At 41.4% G+C, this 25,384-nt stretch overlaps 1 protein-coding gene across 1 annotated transcript in view; it reads right to left on the bottom strand.

Annotated features, from left to right (window-relative positions):
- LOC139106267 (G-protein coupled receptor Mth2-like) overlaps positions 1–25,384 on the bottom strand; it is a 147,025-nt gene that overhangs the window by 78,067 nt on the left and 43,574 nt on the right. The window contains exon 2 of the mRNA XM_070662873.1: positions 5,089–5,167. Within this exon, the coding sequence (XP_070518974.1) occupies positions 5,089–5,167 (79 nt within the window). The remainder of the gene's footprint in view (positions 1–5,088; positions 5,168–25,384) is intronic.

The raw sequence follows: 25,384 nt of genomic DNA, 5'->3' as shown, positions 1-25,384 counted from the left end.
TTTTTTTTTTTTGCGTAACTTAACTCTTACGAGTTTTGAGGCTATGCTAAGAACTACAAAAATTTTAAGATGTCGAATCTCAGCCATCGCAGGAAGAGTCCTCGATCGAAAGAATCTACAAAAGGTTTCACGATCCTAGCTATAGGATCTATGTATCTATGGAGGAACCCCGGAGGGATGACCAAGAGACGATGAACCCGAGATCGGCAACGAGCATGGGAAACTGCATGGTCGTAAAATATGTTTTTACGACTCGAAATGGCGTTCTTTTCTTATAAATTAACGTTAAATAAAAGGGAAAACGTTAGAAAAGGAATAACAATCGGCACTGCGTTTCAAAAGATTATCAAACGCATGTTACAAGAAGTCATTTGAACACCTGCATTCACTTGACCATAGGGTCCATTCAACGCAACTTTTTGGCGACAGGATGTGAATCAGATTATAAATTAGCGAGTCTAAGAAAAACAATAGACCAAAAAGAACGATGGAAAGCAAAGTCGTAAAAATTTAGAAAAACCATATAAGAAGTACATGACTTTACCCGCGTGAGAAGCGGCGAATGTGTACTCTTCTGTTTCCCTGTAACTGAAAAGATATCCTCCTAAGGAGAAAAAAAATCCACGGTACCGCGAAGATCGCGCTTATTACGTTTGAAATTCTCAGAGTAACCACAGTCAAACTTAGAGTTTGCACAGTACTTTGACTTCATCACAAAATCAAATTCTTGATTTCCACCTAGCACAGTTTTCTTTGCAACACAGCACAAAGTCATTTTTATCCGCGAATCGAACCATCTTCGATCTAGCAACTGATCTCTATCAACCTCCTGCACTATCCGATCTCGATAAGCCGATCAGTAGAATCCAAAAACAATTGCTGCTTACCCCAACGGATTCAAATTATTTCTACAAGGACATCAACGACGTCATACCCTTTTGACATTCCAGGAACCTTTGAAAAACGTCATTGATAATAAGGACGTAGCTCCTAAGAGGAGTGAGTCAATTTTTACATTATTTACAACATGTTTCAAGAGAAGCTGTTCTCTTAGTCCAATTGCGACATTCTCATTTAAGAAAATTTGTAAATCTCTTTGCCGATCTGTAAAAGTAAGGTTCGGTCTTTCTTGTTGATACATGGAGATCGCTTTTTACTCCTATAGCTCCTTTTCTCTTGTCTCCGTTACTTCCTTGCATCACTACGAGACCTCAGTTGACATTTATTAACGACCCTCATGATTTGAATATTTCTCTACCTACAATTATATTACACCTTTTAATTCCACCTTGCAAACTGTACACCATAGGATTAAATACTCCAATCGATATACATCCTCGCGTAATTTTTGGTCTTGGATTTGGAATTCCCGTAATTGAATAGTCTAGTACGGGAATCAGCCACTTGGCTCTGTGGTGTACCACAAACAGTCTTTATCTTACTCATCACCTCGCTAATTTGACCCCTTATTTAGTACCTGCCTCCATCCGCGACTACTTTCCTCCACAGCGATATATTACTCTCAAACATACACGGACCACCAGAGATAGCGTTCGGCGGTATGCTAGTCTCTCCGATCTGAGGCGACGGCGGTATACGTGCGCTAGCGGGTCACGCTTCACACAATGAAGCATGCACGTGTGCCGCGGAGCGCCGAAGAGATCGATAGGACGGGGGAAAATGTAGTGGGGTGCGATTTGATGCTCCATCCTTTAAAGAAACGCGTGATGGAGAGAGAACGCTATAGGTTAGACACGGGATCAAAGCGGTATACAATATCGCTCTCGCTCGCACGCGTTTGTTTAGATGCGAGCGTTAAGGACAGACATATATGCTGCTCGAACGCTGTCGTTTTGTCTGTTCTTTCCGCATACACCACGTGCAGTCTGTTCTTTCCGTATACACCGCGAACAATAATATATCCACGTGCATCGCGCGCCGACATAGCGTTTAAATGTAATGAAGTAAAAATTATTTAGTAATGACATATTTTGAAAGAAAATATGTTTTCTATTTACTTAAACTGAAATTAAAATTAAAATAATTTTAAAATGTTTAACATAAAACTTATTTTGTTACATTTTATTTTTGTATTTAATGTATTAAGATTTAAGATAATTTATCATCAATTTAAAGTAAAATTAATAATTTATATATTAAAATGGCCATGTAATAATACTGATGGTATTGTCTTGAGAAAAACTAAAAAGCAGTACTCACACAAATTCGCTCAACTGTTTCTTGGATTTGTGTGTGTGCTGCTTCACGATTTTCAATTGTTAAACATGCTACGATTGTTTATCACTTTTCGTGGTTTTGCGAAGCGAAGCGGATGCGAAGTGATTATTGTGATAGTGAATTTTATTAATAACGAAATGATTCCAATCTTGTGCTCAGAAATTCGAGGACGAATTGTCGGACAGTGGCAGGCGGGAAGATCGGTAGCAGAAATTGCTGCTGATATTCCGTGCTCTGAACCTACTGTTCGACGATGGATACGACGATTTACTGAAGACGGGGATCATGCTTTGCATGATCATTGTACAGAAAATCGTCGTTCTCGTATTACTACAGCAGAAGTGAACGAGACCATCGTCGCTCGCGTTGTGGATCGTCCTTTTGGCACCGTCCAAGAGGCAATCAACGCAGCGGAAATTCAAGTGTCCGCGAGTACCGCCCGGCGACGTTTAAACGAAGCCGGGCTATACTACTATCGTCCCGCCCACAAAATTCCGTTGACTCCTGGTCATCAGGAGCAACGGATCGCGTTCGCGTTAGAGAATTTAGCGACGAGCCGTGCGGAGTGGGAATCCACGATATGGACCGATGAAAAGGTCTTCATATCGTGTGATGATCACAGGCCACACGTATGGCGTACAAAAGAGCAACGGTTGAACCCGAATCACGTTGTGCCTCTCCACAGAAGTGGAAGGAAATCGTGTGCGATGTGGGGATAGGTATCCGGTACTGCAATCGGAGAATTGGTACACATTCCTGAGAGAATAAACTCGGCAGTGTATATTCGCATACTGGAAGAAGTTCTTCTTCCTTCAGTACGCGCAATATACCCTGAAGAGGATATGCCAATTATCCGATTAGTGCAGGATAATTCCGCTGTCCATACGTCACGCGAAACACAAGCGTGGTTTTAGGGATCATCCCGAGATTCTTTTGATCGACTGGCCAACTCGTTCGCCCGATTTGAATTTAATAGAAAACGTTTGAGCGCAAATAGTTCAGCGATGAGAACCACGAAGGGATAGGACGACAGCAGCATTGGTCGACAATGCCAGAGAAGTTTGGGAAGGACTTCGGTTCCAACCAGACTTTCTCGCAAACTTGATTGATTCGATTCCTAATCGTCTCAATCAAGTGATCGACCGGTCCGGATACTGGACAGATTATTGAAGTCTTCCTCCGCAGCTTCGCTCACGAACGGCCCTTTTCAGGGCCGACAAATATTTACGATTGATCGGCCTACTCAGGATATCAAATTGTCTTTCTTAAGACATAAAAAATTCAAACTGTCTTTTTCAAGACAACATTAAAAGTTTTACTTGGTTTATTCAACACAGCGGCCAGAATTATAAATTGTCTTTTTCGAGATAAGATTGAATTTAAAATATTAATTTTATTAATTAAACATATTTTTTTTCAGAAATAATATTTAAAAAATTTGTTATCTCGGCGCTTCGCGGCTTCGCGGCACACGTGCGCGCACGCCGCCGTCAGCGCAGACCGGAGAGATTAGTGTACCGCCGAACGCTATCTTTGGTGGTCCGCAAACTTCCGGATATGTTCACATAGTAAGAAAACCGTGTCCACAAAATCATGTTTTATAAGAATTTTCTACCGCAACACACAAATAACTATTATGTGCTTAAGTAATTTTTAGAATTATATAGTAACCGATTGAGGTAATTTTCAATCGACTTTCCAAAATTTATTATAATTGATTGATTTTTAAACGTCTCTTTAAATTTTATTGTAACTGATTGATTTTCAAACAACTTTCTAAAAATTATTGAATCTGATTGATTTCCAAACGATTTTTTTGTAACCGTTTGAGATAGTTTACAAACGATTTTTTAAATGAATTTTTGTAACCGACTTAATAAATAATCAATTGTAAACGAAATTAATTTGGCTTGTGTTTGATTTGCTCTGACATTGTTTGGGTCCTATTCTTATAAATAGGATTTAAATCCTTTATAAAAAAAAGCCCAGCGTTACACCGACTTCAGAAGATGTCAAAGTGCTTTTCGAGACACTGACCCTAATTTAAATCACAGCGCGAGGCACCCTATTTACAAGATACATATCATTCCGTGTACCTGCGAAAAACAACATCTCTTTTACTACCCATTGTTCTTCCGGATTTCAGATTTTCAAACTCCCTGAGCGCGGATGTAACACATCTTATGTTTTTAAAATAATCTCAAACCTTAACTTGAAGAATAATATCACAATATGTCCTTCTTAAAACCATACAACTTTTGTCTAAAACATTTTCTAAATTGATTAATTTGTGAGATTGTTAGAATAAGAGTAAATTTATTTTTGTGTACGGGCAGCTACTTACTCTCGATGAAGCTGCAGCCCCGAACGATTAACTGCACAAAAAGGAAACAATGGACCCGGTGCAGCAGAAATTAAGTAAGGAAGAAACTTATTGTTATCGTCTCACTATCTCTTAGAATTATCTTCGGTTTAATGATTTATTTGGTTATTAGATAATAGATAATAAAGATACAATTGTCTTTAATAAAGATTCTTTTGCAGCCACTTACACAAAATCCACGAGAAAAAAATATAAATAAATTCAATGATTAAATTTAGCAGAAATAATTGAGGTGGACCTTTAAAATGGGTTATCCTGTATAACATTATCAGTAACAACTTGTCACAGATGCACTTATGTTATTTTTTAAAGCTTCTCGTTTGACTAATTTTCTTTATTTAAATATTTTATTTTATGCTAAGATTGCGCTAAGATAAATTAATAAAATTACATTTTGCATATCAATGTAGCGGAATATTGCTTGTACAGTTTAGAAATTTATATTAATAAAATTTTATAATACTCACCTAAATGTCCACCAAATATCAAAGCACGTTACATTTAACCAAAAAAAGCTCGCCAAAAACGAGAAATTGAAAATATAAGCTGAAATAATTAAACAAAATAAAATTTCAATTATTAAAAATATCTAAAAATTTTATCAATTAATTAAGTTAATATTCTTTTACAAAATTTGTTTTAATATTCTGCAATAAATGGACTGAAGAACTATCCAAGTTATGCAATAATTATTTATATTTAAAACAATTATCAATAATATGCTTGGTTTGAACTCCGATTTGTCTTCGGGAGTTCGCACAATGATTTTGCGAGTGGGATTGCACGTTCCCAGTTGCGGAGGAACAAATTGTTTGCTTAAAAGCCTCAGCTGTCAATCTTGAATGGCGCTTTTGACGGATGCAATCTTTGTAAAAATTATCGTTGAATAAAGTACTTTGTTTTCTTTCTACGAATATGAGTTCCTTTTTCGCGATGCGTTAGAGTGTTTTTGCGCGCGAAGAAGAGTGTTCTGACAAGTAATAATACGCGCGAGAAGAGATGTCGAAGTGTAACAATATAACAATCGTTTTATTATAATTAAAGTTATTTTTTAAATTAAATTTTAAACAAATAAATTTTATACAAAATGTATTCTCAAATACAAATAATATTCTTATTGATAAAATTGAATAATAATGGTTTATTGGAATCTCCTGATAAAGAAGGATTGAAATAGAATTTCACGTGTTGCCGTGGATGAACAAGATTATCATAAAAAAATTTGTCTATTTTTAGAGGAAAAGATAATGTAATTAACGTTGAACAAAGTATGATGTAAAAAATTATATATCATTATTAATTATTTAAAACATTATTGTTGTACTTATTATAGTTTACTAGGAAATAAACACGGGTTTTAAGCTATGGGGCAATGAGAGGAGTGCGAGGGTGGGGAAAGAACCTTAGACGAGAGGAACGCGGGGAGGGGCAATTTTATTGGCCTGAAGACGTAAGATTGTAAATATGACTGACTAACTTTCTCTTTTTATCTCTTCATATGTCTTCACACCACTGAGTTCCCTCTCCAAAAATTTCTCAACATAAGTTCTTTTGCCTTCCTCGCACCCCGCTCATTGCCACCATGAATTGGAACTCGCTTGTCAGCGGGCGTCTCATGCCGATCCTGTCTGCACTGACCACTCATACACTATACAGGGTGTCCCAGACATAACGAAGGATACTGGGAGGATAAATAGAACTAATTGAGACAAGTAGAAAAGTCCTGTACCATTTTGCAAAATTTTCAACCGTTATTTTGTAACGATGCCCCCGGAATGAGCATCGTTCCCGGTGAAGAACGGACGAGACGACCATCCTCTCGGCCAGGCAAGGGAGCGCGGGGGCTCCCGAAGAAACCGATCATCGAAATACGTAATTGTAACGAGTACCGCGGAACGCGCCAAGTCCCGCGGAACGAGCGTATCCGAGCGGCCCCGAACTCATCCGAGCGAGCGCGACGCGCACGGTACCGCGGAATACCGCGGCCGGCGCCACGAACAAGGATACCCCCGGATGTCGCCTTGTGCGAGATAAAAAGCCGAACTCGGGGAAGTCGCGCACCGTTCTCGTGCCGTTCGCCTCGCAGCGAACATCCGAACCGAACCGACTCCTGGAGCAAGCGAACCAACGGGGTGGAGCGAACTCCGTCTCGGTCAGGAACTCCTGACGCTTGCACCGCAAAGGAATCTTCCTGTCGAAAGCAAACTTAGACTTGTACGACCGGCTCGTGGGGTGAAGCGCACTTCGCCTCCTTCGAGCGATCTCGATCCCGGATCGACAGTCAGCTTGCCTAGGCGAAAATATCCATTCGCACCGTTGCACAAAACCGGGGTGGAGAGATCTCCGCCTCGGCCGAGTACTCTCGGCTACTGCAACACCGAACAGGTGCTCCATCCTCCCCGCTGTCCGAATACCGCGTTCGCGCCGCGATCTAAACGTTAGGTCGATCACCGCGTCTCGCGCCGCGTGCATAGATCAGGCCCCGCCCAGGCCCGCGACTCGGGGAAATATTCGCGCCGCTAGCCCCGCGCTCCGATTAGGGCGTTATCTAGGCGGCTGCCGAAAACCTGTAACGGCCCGCCCGTCATAGATCCGCGTATCGATTACCACCGTACCGATCAGGCGCATACTCGCGCCAATTACCGCGTCATCGTGAATCTATTGTTAAATTCGTGTTCGTCCGGCGACGTCTCAATCACGCGTTCGTCATAATTGGCTTAATGTATTTCTGTTTTATTAATTGAATAAAGTGTCAATTAATTGTTACATAAACCACGTCTCGTGCATTCTCGGACCTCTCAATTCAACTCGCGAATCCTGTCCGCCCGGCAAGCACGTCCGGGCACTCCAGCTTGTACGATATTCGCGGCCAGGAATTACGGTCGTTTCAATTTAGAAAAAAATTAAAATGTACAAATTGTATAGGCGTAAGAGCGACAAGGAAGCTACGCGTAAGTGAGCGTGACAAGCGACGGCGCCATTCCTAGCCATTCGTCTGTCGCGCTCACTCACGCGTAGCTTCTTTGTCGCTCTTACGCCTATACAATTTATACATTTTAATTTTTTTCTCAATAACGGTTGAGAATTTTGCAAAATGGTACAGGACTTTTCTACTTGTCTCAATCAATTCCATCTATCCTCCCAGTATCCTTCGTTATGTCTGGGACACCCTGTATAAGCCGATCCGAACGCGAGAGAAATATCTTTTTCCGCACTGGAGAGCACTCCAGCAACCGATCCTCCAGAACTTGGGCGCTCCCAAGTTTTCCTCGACCGGGCTCACCCGGCTCTCGAAACCGACACCGCTTCGCAGAGACTCGGGCGCTCCCGAGCTCACCTTGACCGGGCTCTCCCGGCCTCCGACACCGCTGCCTCCAAGACTCGGGCGCTCCCAAGCCTTCCTTGACCGGGCTCTCCCGGCCTCCGACACCTCGACCTCCAAGACTCGGGCGCTCCCGGGCTTTTCCTCGACCGGGCGTTCCTGGATCTCTCTCCGACCCCACCCCGGCATTCGGCATCGTAGGCGAATCGCACTGCCGCGCCGCCGACTCGCGACCGCGGAAACTGTCCGTACGTTACAGCCAGGACGGCCCATCCTGTAACCCGCGCCGCCGACTCGCGATCGCGGAAGCTTGTACAGTCACCGGCAATAATGGCCTATCGCACTCCGGCGACGGCGGCTCCCGTACGTGAGGTGGGGTAGTGTGCGTGAGGCCTCACCGCGGATCGCGTACGTGAGTCGTGGAACGCCGAAAGTTCTCATGCTCTCTCTCGCTCGCGACCCGTGAGTGAGAGAAAGCATGAGTGAACGCTAAGGCGCTCTCTCTCTTGCACGCGTTCGTGTTTATACGGGTAGACAAGGATAGTATATCGCAAGTATTAATTCTAGCGTATACTTTAAGACATTTCGCGACTTTTAACAATCGAAATTAAATACTCATGTTACTTATATTTTAAATATATATTTTTACATTACGTATAATTTAATTTTAAGATAATTTTCGTTTTTGTCTTGAGAAAGACAATTTTTTCTCAAGATAGAAAACGAAAATTATCTCAAAATTAAATTATACGTAATGTAAAAATATATATTTAAAATATAAGTAACATGAGTATTTAATTTCGATTGTTAAAAGTCGCGAAATGTCTTAAAGTATACGCTAGAATTAATAGCGTACTCTTGCGATATACTTCTATCCTTGTCTACCCGTATAAACACGAACGCGTGCAAGAGAGAGAGCGAAGGTGCGCCTATAATAATTCCTTAGCGTTCACTCATGCTTTCTCTCTCACACTCACAGGTCGCGAGCGAGAGAGAGCATGAGAACGCCCCCCACCAAATTTTCCCCCGTTCTCTCGCTCCTTTCGGCGTTCCACGCCTCACGTACGCGATCCGCGGTGAGGCCTCACGCACACTACCCCACCTCACGCACGGGAGCCGCCGTCGCCGCAGTGCGACAGGCCATTATTGCCGGTGACTGTACACGTACGGGCTTCGTTGTGTGAAGCTTGACCCGCTAGTTCACGTATGCCGCCATCGCAGCAGACCCTACTGACTTGTACACCGCGAAACGCTATTACTGACGGACAGTGTACAGTCATATACAGAGTGTCTCATTTTAAGTGTGCACCTCAAATAATTTCCTTTTTTTCGGTTTCAGAGAAAAATGTTTTAGACAAAAGTTATTTGGTTCGAATGGGGACAACTGATGGTAATCTTTTCTTTGACTTTGAGGTCGAATTTGTAGGTCATTTAAAGGTTAACTTTAAAATCTTAAATGGAAACCCCAACTTTTTATTGCAGATTCTTATTCTTCATCGAAAAGTAAGTAACTTCTGTCTGAAACATTTTTCCGAAAAATGTTATGTTATTTTCTCAAAATGGTTTTCAAGATGACATAACCCAGGCAGTCAAACTTTGAATATGATCCAATCAAAGATCTATTTAGTTTAATTACTTAAGGTGTTTGAAGACTTGGCCGTTTACTTGAATGCATAACTCTAGTCTACCCTGAAAATCATCCTTAACATTTTAAAGAACACCTGCATGAATACTTCTGCTAACTTCTCTGATCCGGTTTTTCATATTATCAAAGGTTGTTGGCTTTTTGGAATACACTTTGTTTTTAATGTATCCCCACAAATAAAAATCTAGAGGCGTCAAATCGGGTTATCTTAGACCATTATCGAATTCGGTTGTTCAGACCAATCCACTTATTTAGGAATCTTTCGTCTAAATATCGCGTAACAGCTCGAGATCTATGAACTGGCGCTCCATTTTGTTAGAACCACATATGTCTGAGTACATTATTATCGATATGTCTTAAAAGATTGGGCAGGTCATCTTGTAGAAATTTTAAATAGTTTGCCCTATTGAGGTTTTCTTAAAAAAAAATATGGACCAACAATAACATTTCCCAGAATACCTGCCCAAACGTTAAGAAACCACTGCCTTTGGAAATCTTGATTTCTCTGCCAATGTGAATTAACATCTGAATAATAATGGCAATTATGTCTATTGACGCCTCCTCTATTACATAACGTGGTTTCATCACTAAAAAGCACATTAGCAACGAATTGCGGATTTTGTTGGATTTGATCTCGAACCCAGTTACAAAATCTGACTCGGCGTTGGAAATCCCTCTCTTCCAATTGCTGAGTTAAATGAATGTGGTATGGATAAAACTTGTTGACCTTGAACACATGATTGGCTGTTGATTTAGGTATGCCATATTGTTTTTCAATTTGTTTTGTAGAGATTTGAGAATTTAAAACCGCGGCTCATATAACAGTCAACGATGTTACTTTATTAGGACCCGATTTTCACCGGTTTTTTCTAAGAAAACCTTGCTCAGCTCTATCGCAAAGTCTTTTTATTACTCTCCTGTCAAAATGGCGTCGGTCTGGAAATCATTCAGCATAAAGCTTTACTGCTGCTGAGTAATTATTTCTGGCCTTACCTAAAATGCGGATCATATCCACAATTTCATTTGGTAGATAAGCAGCCATAATTTAAAAAAGAAAAAGATTTGACAAAATATTGAAAGTTCTTGTCTTACCAAGAAAAAGTCAATAGATGCAATATCCGTCTGCCGTTTGTACTAATACTATGCCTGCAATGACTGACAAGTGTTAGAAGATTTGGTCATTTGCTCGTACGTCTAACATTAATCTGTGCTAAAAATTTACACTAACAATCAGTAAACGCTTACAAAACAAGTTACACTCCGCGATTGATCCAATTTGTTACAGAGATAGTTACAGTTTGGATTGCAGGCATACTTAACTAAAAAATTATTTTGAGGAAATAACATAACATTTTTTGGAAAAATGTTTTAGACAGAAGTTACTTACTTTTCGATAAAGAATAAGAATCTGCAATAAAAAGTTGGGGTTTCCATTTAAGATTTTTAAATTGACCATTAAATGACCTACAAATTCGACCTAAAAGTCAAAGGCGAGATTACCTTCGGTTGTTTCCTTTCAAACCAAATAACTTTTGTCTAAAACATTTTTCTTTGAAATAAAAAATAAGGAAGTTATTTGGGGTGCACACTTAAAATGGGACACTGTTCGTAGAACTAGATGATTTATTTTACATTATTATAAAATATTTATGCACAGAAACATGGCGAAATCACTAGATTTTAATTAGAATACGCTAACACATCTTTTATAATGAAGCGGTCGCCGCTCACGCTCTGTTCACGTGACGTTGCACGTGTATGCTAAATTCCACACTGGGCGTGAGTTCAGTTGAGTTGAAAAGCACAATGAGTCCACAATTAAGAGAACACGAAATTATATTAATCGCGTGTGAGTCTAGTATCTGATTCTGAGTCTATTCTGCCGCGAGTATCATTGAACTTCTTGGCGTTGATGAGACAATGGTGATGAACCTGTCGTCTACGCTGAGTTGCTCCTTCTTATATGTTGAGAAAGCTTACAATTTTAACTGAGAAACCTCCGTTGAGTCGTCCTAATCGTCAATGTAAATCTTGAGTTACACAATCTGCGCACGTGTTATCACATTGAGTGCCAACGTACAATTGTCGGCACCAAAGCCGGCATCGAGCGGGCGGAACATCAAAGCGCCGCTAATTGATTAACGGATCGATTAGAAATCAATCGGCGCTGCCGTGCGCCCATGAGGTGCTGCCGCTGGTGGGCGTGGTACTTTTAATCGCATTATTATACAGACACCCTGTATAGACATACACATAAACACAACATATTCATACACACATATACACATTTAAACATACGAGATCTTTTTACGTCCACGTCATCAATCCTGGATAATGCTACGAACTGGAAGTCGCATTTATACACATATTAATTTTTACACATAAAACACTACATTATTATATTATTACACTTAACGTAAAAATGGTTAAAAAAATTAATAAAAAAAAATAGTTAATAGAAAAAACAGTTTTACATATGTTCGCGATTTATCGGATCCGCTCGACTGGACCGCGCGTAATTACAATTGTGGCCGCTAATTGTCATAGTGGCACCACATCTCAAACCCGCAATTTTTGTCTCTTATCCGCGCCACGTGCAGTATTCTCCGGTTCTAATCCTTTTTCTTGTTCCGGTCATTTTAGCGATCACCCGGTGTTTTGGCGGTTCTCGAGTGTTATAGTTCTCATACGCGCTAAAGTGCAGTGACCTTCGGTCAATCGGATTAGCTCATTGAAGGAGTTCCGTGGACATGCTTAATTTAATTATAAACGTTCCGCTTGTATAAGAATACAGTTTTACGGTAAGCTCACGTGGGTATCGTTCGCTCGCCACGTGCTCACGTAGTTCCGGAACGTGCGCTCGTTGTACGGAATACACCTCACTTATCGCATCATTCATTGTTTTATTCGGTTTTTCTCACCGCGCGATTTATAATTACGGTCTACTCATTTACGTGTCTCCTCAATAGTTAAGTCATTATCAATCGCCGTGTCGGTACGCGTCACATTTCTGTCGGCACAGTCGATCCTCGAGTCTCACGTGGAGAAACTGCGCTGCCCCGACCACCGGGGACAGATCTCACGATAAATCCGTAATAACATACGTATACTATTAAAATTATTTTATTTTTTTTTTGAGCGTCTAAAGAACATAATAATTAAAATGCGTAGAACTTTACAGGTTTGAATAATTATCATACCAAATGCTATCAAGTATTTCTTCACAGAAATGTTTACTTCCTTGCTTCTCGTGAATTATAACGGGACAGTCTCAATAACGACATACTTGATAGCAGGTATTAAGTTTCTGAAGGATCTTTTATTAGCAAGTTAAGTTAGTTTCGCCTCAATCACTGTTGTGCAATGTTTGTTAACAATTATACTTTACATTTTTTGTTTTTCGATTCTCTTCATTAAATAATTGAATACAAATTTACACAGTGTGCATCTCTTTTATTTCTTTCATACCATAAACTTTTTCCAAATTCAGATTTTAAACATCTTATACGATTAAGCTATCATTACCAATATTTGATTCTTTATAGAGAAGAAACGGCTCATCAGATCATGTAGTGACCATGGTAATTGTTGATTATGTTGAGAATGTATAATCAACATTTTTTTGATTAATTATATATTTAGCTACTGCGGTTCTGAACTTGTTTATTGCTGTTAGGCACGTACACCTTTATCAATACTTTTGCGTGTCGGAGGCTGCTGCCTCACTCGCTTTTCGTCGCTCACTCAAGAAACATCTATTGTTACTCTATTATGAACTCTTTACTAAAATATACATTAAATTACAAAGACATAGGTCCATATTATGAGCTCACATTTAAAGGCGCCTTTAACTAAACGTGCCTTTAAAAGTGATTTTATAAAAGTGGTCGTATTCTGAACTCACATTTAAAGGCATCTTTAAAAGTGACAGTCACTTTTAGTCTAAATCTGCGCCATAGACCTTATACATATGGACTGGCAATGTCGTATTAACACAGTGTCCGAAGGAGATTAGAAAAAGAAACTTTTTTTTGGTGCTTCTCTTTCTACAAGTGTCCGGAAATACGCTTTGCGTATGTATCTGACATATATTATACAGTAAAACATTCTGATTGGTGATATACTGAGCCTGTTGACCTGTTCTTTTTAATCGTATTGTTGAATAAGTGCAGTACAGAGACTGAAGTTATATCTCTGAAGTCTATATTAATTTTATTATTATAAGCAAAATTAGCAAATATGGTTCAAAAGTGTATAATTTGTATTACAACTTATTCATCAAAATATAGTGTTTCTTTTTACTTGTAAGTATTAATGAAACAAATCGTAGTGTTATAAACTAACGTTCTGTAAATAGTGTAAGAAAAGAAATATTAATTTCAGGTTTCCAACAAATACAAAATATAAAAAATTATGTTATATAGAGAATTTTTGAAAATGGTACAGGACTTTTCGTTTTAATTCGATTAAATCTACCTATCATTTTCGGCATTGTCTACTGATCTGGGACACCCTGTATATACAGAACTGAACACAACTCAAAAGAAACTTTACTTAATATACCGCGTGTTACTGCGAGTACAGAAGAAGAAGTGAAGCGGAAGAACAAAAGTAGCGAGAAGCGCGGGATAGCGTTGCTAGTCTAGTAAACAAAAATCGTTGCTAAGTAAGAACGAACATTCATGCCATCTATCCTGCATTCTTAATAGAGCGCGAAATTCATAGTAACCTAACAGGTACAAAAAGGCGTTGCTTTCAAGTTATCGCCAGTTTTAAATCGCGCGCGCGCGCGCGCGCGTGTATAGATCTAAAAATTATATAAGGTGTTCGAAATATACAATATAACAGCAACACCCGCACAATAATCAACTACAACTCATTTACCTTATGCACAGACAAGAAGTCGTGGAATCCAAGGTCACCGAGGAATAATATAGCCAACAGTGGTTGCACAAAGGAAGCTTGCGGCACGAGCAAGAAATCATAATAAATTTTGTACAATACTTCGTGAACTCGAACAAGCGCTTAGATATTGTTTATTCGACTAGGAACGTGAGCACATTGTATTTATCAGCCACAACAAAAGAAATTTGAGTAAAGTTCTATCGCTTTACAATCAGAGTTTGTTCACGGAGAAAGAAAGTTTGTTAAAATTAAAATTTAATTGTCTGTAATGGATTGTTTAACCGTTACCGAATTAGTTGACATGCATTTAATGTATGGTCTCGCTCAAGGTAATGCTACAGAAACAAGAAGGTTGTATATCGAAAAATTTTCTTGGCGATTCGCACCAAACTGACGATCTTTTCAAAATATTGATAGAATGTTGCGAGAAACTAGGCAGTTAACACAGCGTCGAAAAGAGGATAAGCCACAGAAGAAAGAATTTTGAACGCATTCTGGTTTGATCCTTCTACTAGTATCAGAAGCATCTCAGGAGTATTAGGTTTGCCAACAACTACAATATGGAGATCTCTTAACAGAAATTCCTTGTATCCTCATCATGTACGACGTGTTCAAGAATTGACTAAAAACGTTTATGGTCCACGTATCAATTTCTGTCAATGGTTCGTGAATAAATTAAAACAAATGCCTAATTTCAGTAAAATAATTCTTTTACAGATGAAGCATTCGATAGAGACGGTATTACAAATTTTCATAATACACATAAATGGATGGAAGCAAATCCCCATATAACGCCTTTTTGTACCTATGTTTATATTAACTTTTTTTCTTGTTTTTGGTTCCTCATTTATCTCCCAAGCGATTAATCTCGACTTACGGAATACCCTGTATATCATTTTTATTTTGTACATCTTGTTCTTTTCTCGTCATTTGTCCACGCTCCACTCCGCTGTGTAATCGCGGGGTCTAGTCTCAGCGAGGTATCTTATTTTTACCGGAACGCGACAGATCTCACGTTATGCACGTGAGGTGATTAGCAACTGCCCGTCGCTGCCGGTTTGCGGGTATTTAACTCTGGCGCTTTGTTGATATCAGCAGATTGCATTTTCGTAACTTGGTTACTGGGTAATGCAATCTGTTATTCTCAGTACTAAGATCTCGCAAATCTTTATTCTGGCGATCTTTATTTAATCGGTCTATTCAATTTAAGTGAGTTGCTGATATAGATTGCTTTTAATTATGTTGCGAGATCTTATTCCGTTACTTACTTACTTAATCCTTACTTAATCTTATTGTTGTACTGGGTTTCGGGTTACAATAGACGTTATGTAATTAACGTAATTAAAAAATACTCAAAAACAAGTGCTCCAAAAAATGCGACATTGTTACAAGAAGAATGAGGCATAATCATCAATTCCGAAACTGTTAAAAGAATATTGAGATCAGAAAGATATAATGAAAGAATTGCCTTAAGAAAACCATTTATTAATTCTAAAAATAGAAAAAAAGGCTACAATTTGCCGAAAAACATGTTTTAAAAAAAGTCAATGGTGGAATAATGTTATTTTTTTTGGACGAAAGCAAATTTAATATTAACGGAAACGATGGCAGAGTAAGAGTGTGGTGTAAAGTAAACGAAGGATTATACCCAAAAAATTTACAAGGAACTATTAAACACGAAGGTGGTTCTGTAATGGTATGGGGATGCATTTCCACCTTCGGTGTGGACGAATTAGTTTTTATTGATGGAATATTAGATAAAAATAAATATTTAAACATTTTAAAAGAAAATTTTAAAAAAGCGCTACATGAGGAATGCGGATAATTTTAAATTGTATCAAGACAATGATCCAAAACATAAAGCACGGATTGTGAAAGAAAATTTATTGTACAATTGCAAAAAGGTCTTGCATCCACCTCCGCAATCCCCAGATCTCAACCCTATTGAACATGTTTGAGACGAATTAAGTTGCAGAGTTCACACGACTTCCATAACATCTAAAGAGGAACTTAAAAAACGTTTAAAAGAAGAGTAGCATAAAATTAGCAATAAATATTTTAAAAAATTAATATTGTCTGTACCAGCATGATACAACATGTTATAAAACATAAAGCATTTTCTACCAAATATTAAGGTTAGTTTAGTTTATTTTATTAATTTGTTTATTTAGTTTTATGAGATAATTTTTAAAGTGTCTAAATAATTTTGTGAGCGACTGTATATACAAGGTGTCCCAAAGTCATGTGAATAAATTTTGGAACTAGGTAGGTTTTGTCATTTTAAAACAAAAAGTCCTTTACCATTTTTTATTCTGAGTGATATTAAGCGAGATAATAATTATTGAAAATTAGTTCTTTTGGGCGGAACTTGCTACCTCCCACATCGTGCAGAGACGCTTTATCCATCGGTAGTCCCCAATCCTTGCGTTCTCAATCATCGATAAGAAAAGTAAAAACGCGCAGGGCGAGACAGGTGGTTACGATCGGCCCGCCTAGATAAACTAGTTCGAAGAGAGGCGACGACGACGCGTGATAAGACAAAGAAAACGTTCAGCAAGCGCGTTGTCGACTGACACATAATGCAATGTTTATTTTTTGCGAACAAAAAGAAAAATTAAAAAAATTAATAATTTATTGTCTTGCGAGGCGAAGCGAGCAGCGAAAAGAGCAGCGGCGTGTCTTATTTTTTAAATATTTTTCAGATAGGCCTAATCCACTTGGCGTAACGTTAAATGCAACAATTGCGGTGCGCCATGTTGGGCGCAATTGTATGGAAGACCGCTATACATAATTTCATCGCAAACATCCTCCATGGTATTTCCACGTACGTACTCAACTTAGCTTTAACGTATACCCAGTCAAAAAAGACATAAATTTGGGGAACGTACCGGCCAATGAATCGAACCCCCTTGGCCCATCAATCTGTTTGGAAATTTATTATTCAAAACATTCCGCGTATTTTGAGCGAAATAAAAAAAAATATAGACGTATCTGAAATAGGTAAAAAAAAAAATTAAATTCTTTTACAATTTTTTATGTAGTAATAATGTTACTGTCCACTTTGCTTCCTATTAATACGCTCGCTCAAACACAATTAAAAGACGCATGGTCTAACGTGGATTCTCGTAATACCACAATAAAAAATTACGAGAGTTACATCGGTCTACAGTATTCGGTCCGGAAAAGGATTTTTCCGTCGGCACTGCGCTAAGAAGGAGTGTTTTATTCATTTAATAATTAAGCATAAACTTACTTAAAAAATAAAATTACCGTCACAAAAAATTGCGCGTTGTATCTGATCTCGCGGCAGAAGCTGTTACACCCGTTTCGCGGTACACGCAGAGTGTCAAGCAACGAGGCATACGCTGCTACCCGGATTCTGTTCAAATGCTCCTATAATGAGATTTTTCTGTTGTTCGCGTAAGACGTGCGCGGTTCGGAAATTTGGGGGCGTATACGTGTACTGCAGCTCGAGAATTTTTGCCTGCTATACCGTAGAAAATTAATGTACGTAATATCGTACGTAATTAATCAACGTAATATCGATATGTGTACCGCATTTTGCTACTGAAAAATTGAGATAAACGGTTGTGCTACTTCGGCAACAAAATGCCCTGTAAATCTTTCGAATTCTGACTTACCGACAGGTATTAGAACGTTATCTAAGTTTAACAAAAGGCACTTTTTTGCCGAAGCAGTACAGTCACTTATCTCGATTTTTAATTGTTTTTTCGTAAGGCACACGTGCTTCGACGAGCGAAAAAGCGATCGTGCGTGCACACTGTAAACAGTAGCAAAATGCGGTTCACGACTCAAGATTACGTCGATATGTTAATTTACTACGGCATACCGGGCGAAAATTCGCGTGGTGCAGTGCGCGTAAACGCGTGCAGATTTTTGAACCGCGCGCGTCCTACGCAAACAACAATATTAAGATGCGTCGCTCGTGCACGAGAGACAGAGTTCGTGGCCCCGGTAAGAAAGAACGTCAAAATTGGCGTTCGGCGGAACCTGTACCGGAAGAATCTTATTTTGAGATTATTTGAGAACAATCTGGGTAACAGCGTGCGCCGGGTTGCTAGAGCTCTGCGTGCACCGCGGAACTTAGTGCACCGAGTTATAAGAGAAGATGGGTTGCACCCGTTTCATTATTGACGGGTGCAACAGCTTCTCCCACGCGACCACATACAACGCGCAATTTTTTGTGAAGGTAACTTTATTTCATAATTTTGTTAAAGTTTGTTTATGCTTAATTATTAAATAAATAAAATACTCGTAGGCTTCCTAGCGTAGTGCCGACGGAATAATGCTTTTCAAACCAGATATTGTGGACAGACGAGGCAATATTTATTCCGAACAAAGTATTTAATTCTCGGAGTTTTTTACTGTGGCATCACGAGAATCCACAAGCCGTTCGACCTTGCATGTTTCAATTTCGTTGGAAATTAAACGTTTAGGCGGGCGTAATAGGAAGCAAAGTGATAAGTAATATTATTATTACATAAAAATTTGTAAAAAATTTTAATTTTTTTATTTAATTTTTTCAGATAGGTCCATATTTTCTGCCTGCGCGTTTAAATGGGGCGGAGTATTCCAGATTTTTGGAAGAGAAGTTGCCCGGACTTCTGGAGGAGCTTCCTCTAGAAGTACGGAGAACTCTAATCTTTTAACACAACGGTGCTCCTCCCCATTTCGCTCAATGTACGCGAAATGTATTAAATCGTACATTTCCAAACAGATGGATGGGCCGAGGAGGGCCGATTCATTGGCCGGCACGTTCCCCAGACTTAAATGTCTTGGACTTTTTTGTCTGGAGATACGTCAAAGCTCAAATTGAGCACGTGCGTGAAGGTACCATGGAGGAGGTTCGCGATGAAATTATAGCGGTTTTCCGTACAATCACGCCTGAAATGGCGCACCGTGCGACGCAACAAATTGTTCGGAGAGCCGAACTGTGCCTACAAGCATAAGGGCGGCACTTCGAACAATTGTTGCGTTGAATGTTACGTCAAGTAGATTAGGCCTATTGGGGACACCACGGTAAAGAAAAACGCGCCAAGCTACCTACCTCCGGGTAGTGAGGAAACGGTAGCATTTTTATTACATTAAGAACGCGCGGTATTACGCGGTATACTAATTAATTTGTAACGACCCCGCTTTTGCGTATACCGAATCGTCGGCTCGATGCGGGACGCGCCCGTGCGCTCGTCGGTCTTCCGGGATTCGAATAGATAGGGTCCGTAAATGCAGCGAGCCTGGTATTTAAATGTATAGACAAAGGTTTATTAAATGAATAAGAACATAACGCGTATTTACAATATGTACACTGAGCGTGAAACGGCCGCGCGAGCGGCGATCGAGGTTCGAAAATAGCGAGCGAAGCACGCGGTATCGGCGTGTCCGCGACGCGCGAAGTTTCCTACGGCCACGTGCCGTTCGGCGGCACGTGCGAATGCGGTATGCCGGCGCGGGAATATATCGCAGGTGTTCGCGTGTTTCGCCAAAATCTCCTGCTATTTCGCGGTATCGCTGACGCGGGAATAGATCGCGGATGTATGCGTATTTTCGCCGAAACCCTTAGGTCTTTCGCGGGATCGCGTGGCGGTTTCGCGGAGACAGGAAGTGAAGCACCGGCTTGGTGTCGCGTACTCGAGAGCGCTCGAGCGAGACAGAGATCTCTCTACCCCGTGGTCGGCGACGGTGCGATAGGAACTGTTAATTCGTGTTCGGCGATTCCACGCGCCCGGTGGTCGAGGTCCGAGATGACTCGGAGGAGGCAGAGTTCGCTCTACCCCTCGAGCTGACCGTGCCGGTGCGTTGGAAGTCGTGAGCACAAGGTTAGGAACGAGCCCCAGGATCACCTGGTGGAGACAGAGAGCGCTCTACCCCCGGATCGGCTCTAGGATGTCGGAGATGCTGCTCGCAAGCGAGCGGATCGGAGACGGTCCCGCTGAGCTCCGGCATCGCGGTTTTATACAAAAAACGAGGGCGCCGGGCTTGCGGGGCTCAGCGGGGTTACGGATGATCCTGCCGTGGCGCCGAGGATCTTGTTACGGCGTGATCGCGAAACGGTGGTCCTCGCCGTCGTTGGCGCGTTCGGTGGCGTTCGGCGGAATTCGGCTAAGCCCGTGCGGGGACTTAGCCGCGAGACGATAGCTTAGCGCGTGCTATCGCCTATTCAACATATAGATAATATAAGTTTGGGGCGCACCGCGCCCCGGGTCCCCGCCAGCGGAGTTCTGCCGACGGCCGGCCGTTGTTCTGGCCGGGACGGTGCATTTCCTGGGTGCACCGTTACAAATTTAATGTTGGAAGCGGCAAGAAACGCAAAAATATTTAAATATTGTGACACACCGCTGCTCTTTTATTCGAAATAGTTTTCTTTGTCTTATCACGCGTCGTCGTCGCCTCTCTTCGAACTAATTTATCTAGGCGGGCCGATTGTAACCACCTGTCTCGCCCTGCGCGTTTTTACTTTTCTTATCGATGATCGAAAACGCAAGGATTGGGGACTACCGATGGATAAAGCGTCTCCGCACGGTGTGGGAAGCAGTAAGTTCCGTCCAAAAGACCTAATTTTCAATAATTATTATCTCGCTTAATATTACTCGGAATAAAAAATGGTAAAAAATTTTTTGTCTTAAAATGACGAGATCTACCTAGTTCCAAAGTTTATCCACGTGACTTTGGGACACCCTGTATATATTTATTATGCTTTGGAAATATAACACACTGGAAGGTATACAAGAAAAGAAATACAAATTAGCTACTTTGACGACAGTAAAAAAATAAAAAGATTACTTTGAGAAAATAAGATCAAAAAGGTCAATTGGACTATACAGGGTGTCTGGTTGAGTAGTAAGTATCTGTTAGTTATAGATAGAACTCGAAAATACAAATAGGAAAGTCCCGTATCATTTTGCAAAATTCTCAATCGTTATTGAGAAAAAAATTAAAATGCATAAAATGTATAGGCGTAAGAGCGACAAGGAAGCTGTGCGTAAGTGAGTGCGACAGACGACGGCGCCATTTCTAGCCATTCGCCTGTTTTTATTTTATTAATGATCAAGTAACAACATTTTACAGTTATGTTTAACTATTTTTACGTTTTTGAATTTCTTGTTTCTGTCTTGTAATTTGCAAAAGTTTTGAATTGTTCAATTGTTATTGCAATAGTTATTGTTAGGAATAGTCATTAAATACAATCAAATATTCGCGGCAAGCTTACACCGCTTTTATTCAAGTTCTCATTCGTTGAGACGCTTTGCTGCCTCATCATTGGGCCCATCTAATCTACTGCGCGCTCATTCGTGAATCACTCCAGGCGCATGCGTTTTAGCGCTTCTTCTTCGTTCACGCCATGCTACCGTTACTTCTTAGCGAAACGTTTCCCTGTACATGTCGAGAGTGTGAAATAAAATAAGAAAAATTCAAAACTAGAGGACTTATAGCATTTATTTCTGCCCAGCATCGTTGCACAGGGCTGGGTCAAGCAATAGGGGTCGACGCAAGGGCTCGCACAAGTATTGCTTCGGTCCTTAACCAAACTGTTATGAATGACATTCAAGAACTTTGCATGTCTAAATATCATGTATGAAAATAATGCGATGAAATTAAATGTGTCTTCAAATTACCCAAAGTCGTCAAAGTATACGATTGACATACATATATATATAGGGTGAATCATTTAATGTGTCACACCGAGTAGGAATAGGTAGGTCTTAGTGTGAAAAACAAAAGTCTTATACCATTTGTCAAATTCTCAATGGCTATTAAGAAAGAAATTAATTTATCTAGCGCAAGAGCGACAAGGAAGCCACGCGTGAGTGAGCGCGACAGGTGAGTAGCTAAAAATGGTGCCGTCGCCTGTCGAAATATAACCAAGATCGTGTCTTTGACAGTATTTTAGTATATTTTAATAATTATATATTAATAATAATAGTGATGGTGCTCGTGTGTAAATATTGTGAAAAAAAAGGTGGGATAGAAGAAAGAACACTTGAAACGACCTGTTTTCGCGAAAACTAAATGCCGTGCTAGCGAGTTCGACCCGGAGCGCTCGTCGGGATCTCAGGATTCAGTTGAGAAGGTCGTTAAATGCACTCGAGACTGGATTCTGATTAAAGCTAAATTTATTAAAAACGAAAGTAGAAAATATATACAAATAAGGGTGAGAGTCCGCGGTAAATAAACAATTAATAAATTAACGCACGATAGTGTTCAGGTATCCGCTTGGAATGACGCGCGAATCATACGTATATTTACAACGATGGGCGATCTGACAGATGACACTGCTGAATGAGAACGTCGGTGTTTGTCGCAGAATGAGCGAGACGGAGCGCGATGTATACAAACCTTCGCTCAAAGATTTTGAATAGACGTCGTCGGATTTAAAGCGCGGAACAATTCCTATGATTTCGAGTTCCTGGAAATAATGAGGTCGCGTGGTTACGTTGTTGCGGGAATGATAGCACCTGCAAAGTGTCGATTAGTCCAGGTCCCTCGGCCGAGGCGGAGATTGCTCCACCCCGATACTCTCGACGGTGCGAAAGGAGACACAAGGAGCTACGGCTGTATTGCGGCTATCCTGGGACCGAGAATACTCGAAGGAGGCAGAGTAGACTCTACACAACGAGCCGGATAGCACGTGAATACTGTTCGTAGTCTGGTGTGAGCGCCAGGAGTTCCTGGCTGAGGCAGAGCTTGCTCTACCTCGAGAATACTTCGCTCGGCTTGGATGAGATGTTCGCTCGGCAGCGAACGGAACAGGAACGGTCCTGAGCAGCCTCGGCACCGTCTTTTTATACACAAAAAGGGAAGGTGGCGGGGGTTCGAGATGAGCCGGGGAAGACGGTATCTCCCGCACGCAGCGCTAGGTTCTCGTCGCGGCGTGGTCCGGAACAAGGAGCCGCGGTGCCGTCGGCTTGCTCGGGCCCGTTCACAGCCGCTCGGCTAAGTCCGCGCGTTTAGACTTAGCCACGGGACGACTTGATGTTTCGTCGTTTTCTTTACTTAAATTATATTGGGGCGTCCCGCGTCCTGTATTCTTCGCCGGCGGATGTTCGGTTCGGTGGCATCGGCGGGTCGACTGCCGGGAATGATGCATCGGCGGGGTGCATCGTTACACACTTCACAAGTAAGTACGATATATACATATATATTTATATTTTAAAAAATTAAAAAATAATTCCTATTTCCTATTTCCTATTTTATTTCCAATTTCCTATTAATTAAATAATTCTTCTCTATATAGATTTCCTTTAAAATATTCAGAAGCCTTAAAACTGTGGTCGCAAAAGATAAATTTGGGACCGTCTTTTGTGCCATCAAACAGCAGCAGACTTTGCTCGGAGCATTTTGAAAAGGAATGCTTAGTTAAAAAAGATACTAGAATAACGTTGCTTCCAGGAAGCATACCAAGTTTATTTGAGCAATATAAAAGTACTTGCGCTTATTGTCACGCAACCAAAGGAGAAGACAAACGGCTTTCATTTTAAAAGTAAGAAACATTTTAATTATTATTACTTATTCGTAAGTTTAGGTATTTTAGTTCGCTGGGTAGGATAGAACGTTGGTTTATAGATGTACGCCTTGTAACGGTGCACCCAGGAAGTGCACCGTCCCGGCCAGAACAACGGCCGGCCGTCGGCAGAACTCCGCTGGCGGGGACCCGGGGCGCGGTGCGCCCCAAACTTGTATATTATATTTATCGAATAGGCGATAGCACGCGCTACGCTATCGTCTCGCGGCTAAGTCCCCGTACGGGCTTAGCCGAATTCCGCCGAACGCCACCGAACGCGCCAACGACGGCGAGGACCACCGTTTCGCGATCGCGCCGTCACGAGATCCTCGGCGCCACGGCAGGATCATCCGTAACCCCGCTGAGCCCCGCAAGCCCGGCGCCCTCGTTTTTTGTATAAAACCGCGATGCCGGAGCTCAGCGGGACCGTCTCCGATCCGCTCGCTTGCGAGCAGCATCTCCGACATCCTAGAGCCGATCCGGGGGTAGAGCGCTCTCTGTTTCCACCAGGTGATCCTGGGGCTCGTTCCTAAACTTGTGCTCACGACTTCCAACGCACCGGCACGGTCAGCTCGAGGGGTAGAGCGCACTCCGCCTCCTCCGAGTCATCTCGGACCTCGACCACCGGGCGCGTGGAATCGCCGAGCACGAATTAATAGTTCCCCTCGCACCGTCGCCGACCACGGGGTAGAGAGATCTCTGTCTCGCTCGAGCGCTCTCGAGTACGCGACACCAAGCCGGTGCTTCACTTCCTGTCTCCGCGAAACCGCCAAGCGATGCCGCGAAAAACCTAAGGGTTTCGGCGAAAATACGCATACATCCGCGATCTATTCCCGCGTCAGCGATACCGCGAAATAACAGGAGATTTCGGCGAAATACGCGAACATCTGCGATATATTCCCGCGCCGGCATACCGCATTCGCACGTGCCGCCGTACGGCGCGTGGCCCTAGGAAACTTCGCGCGTCGCGGACACGCCGACACCGCGTGCTCCGCTCGTTATTTTCAAACCTCGATCGCCGCTCGCGCGGCCGTTTCGCGCCTAGTGTACATATTGTAAATACGCGTTCTATGCTTACTCATTTAATAAACCTTTGTTCATATATTTAAATACCAGGCTCGCTGCATTTACGGACCCTATCTATCCGAATCCCGGAATACCGACGAGCGCACGGGCGCGTCCCGCATTCGAGCCGACGATTCGGCATACGTAAACGCAGGGTCGTTACATGGCGCCCGAACAGGGACCTAAGGGTCACTAGACCGAACCGATCATGCCGCGAGCCTGGATATATAAGTTATCTAAAGCAGAGTTAATTAGCGAACTGGAGGAATTGCAAATCGACGCGGAAGGAAATATAGACGATTTACG

Source organism: Cardiocondyla obscurior, linkage group LG10 (genome assembly GCF_019399895.1).
Source record: "Cardiocondyla obscurior isolate alpha-2009 linkage group LG10, Cobs3.1, whole genome shotgun sequence".
Lineage (NCBI taxonomy): Eukaryota > Metazoa > Arthropoda > Insecta > Hymenoptera > Formicidae > Cardiocondyla > Cardiocondyla obscurior.
This window is presented reverse-complemented; position numbering and strand designations above follow the sequence as displayed.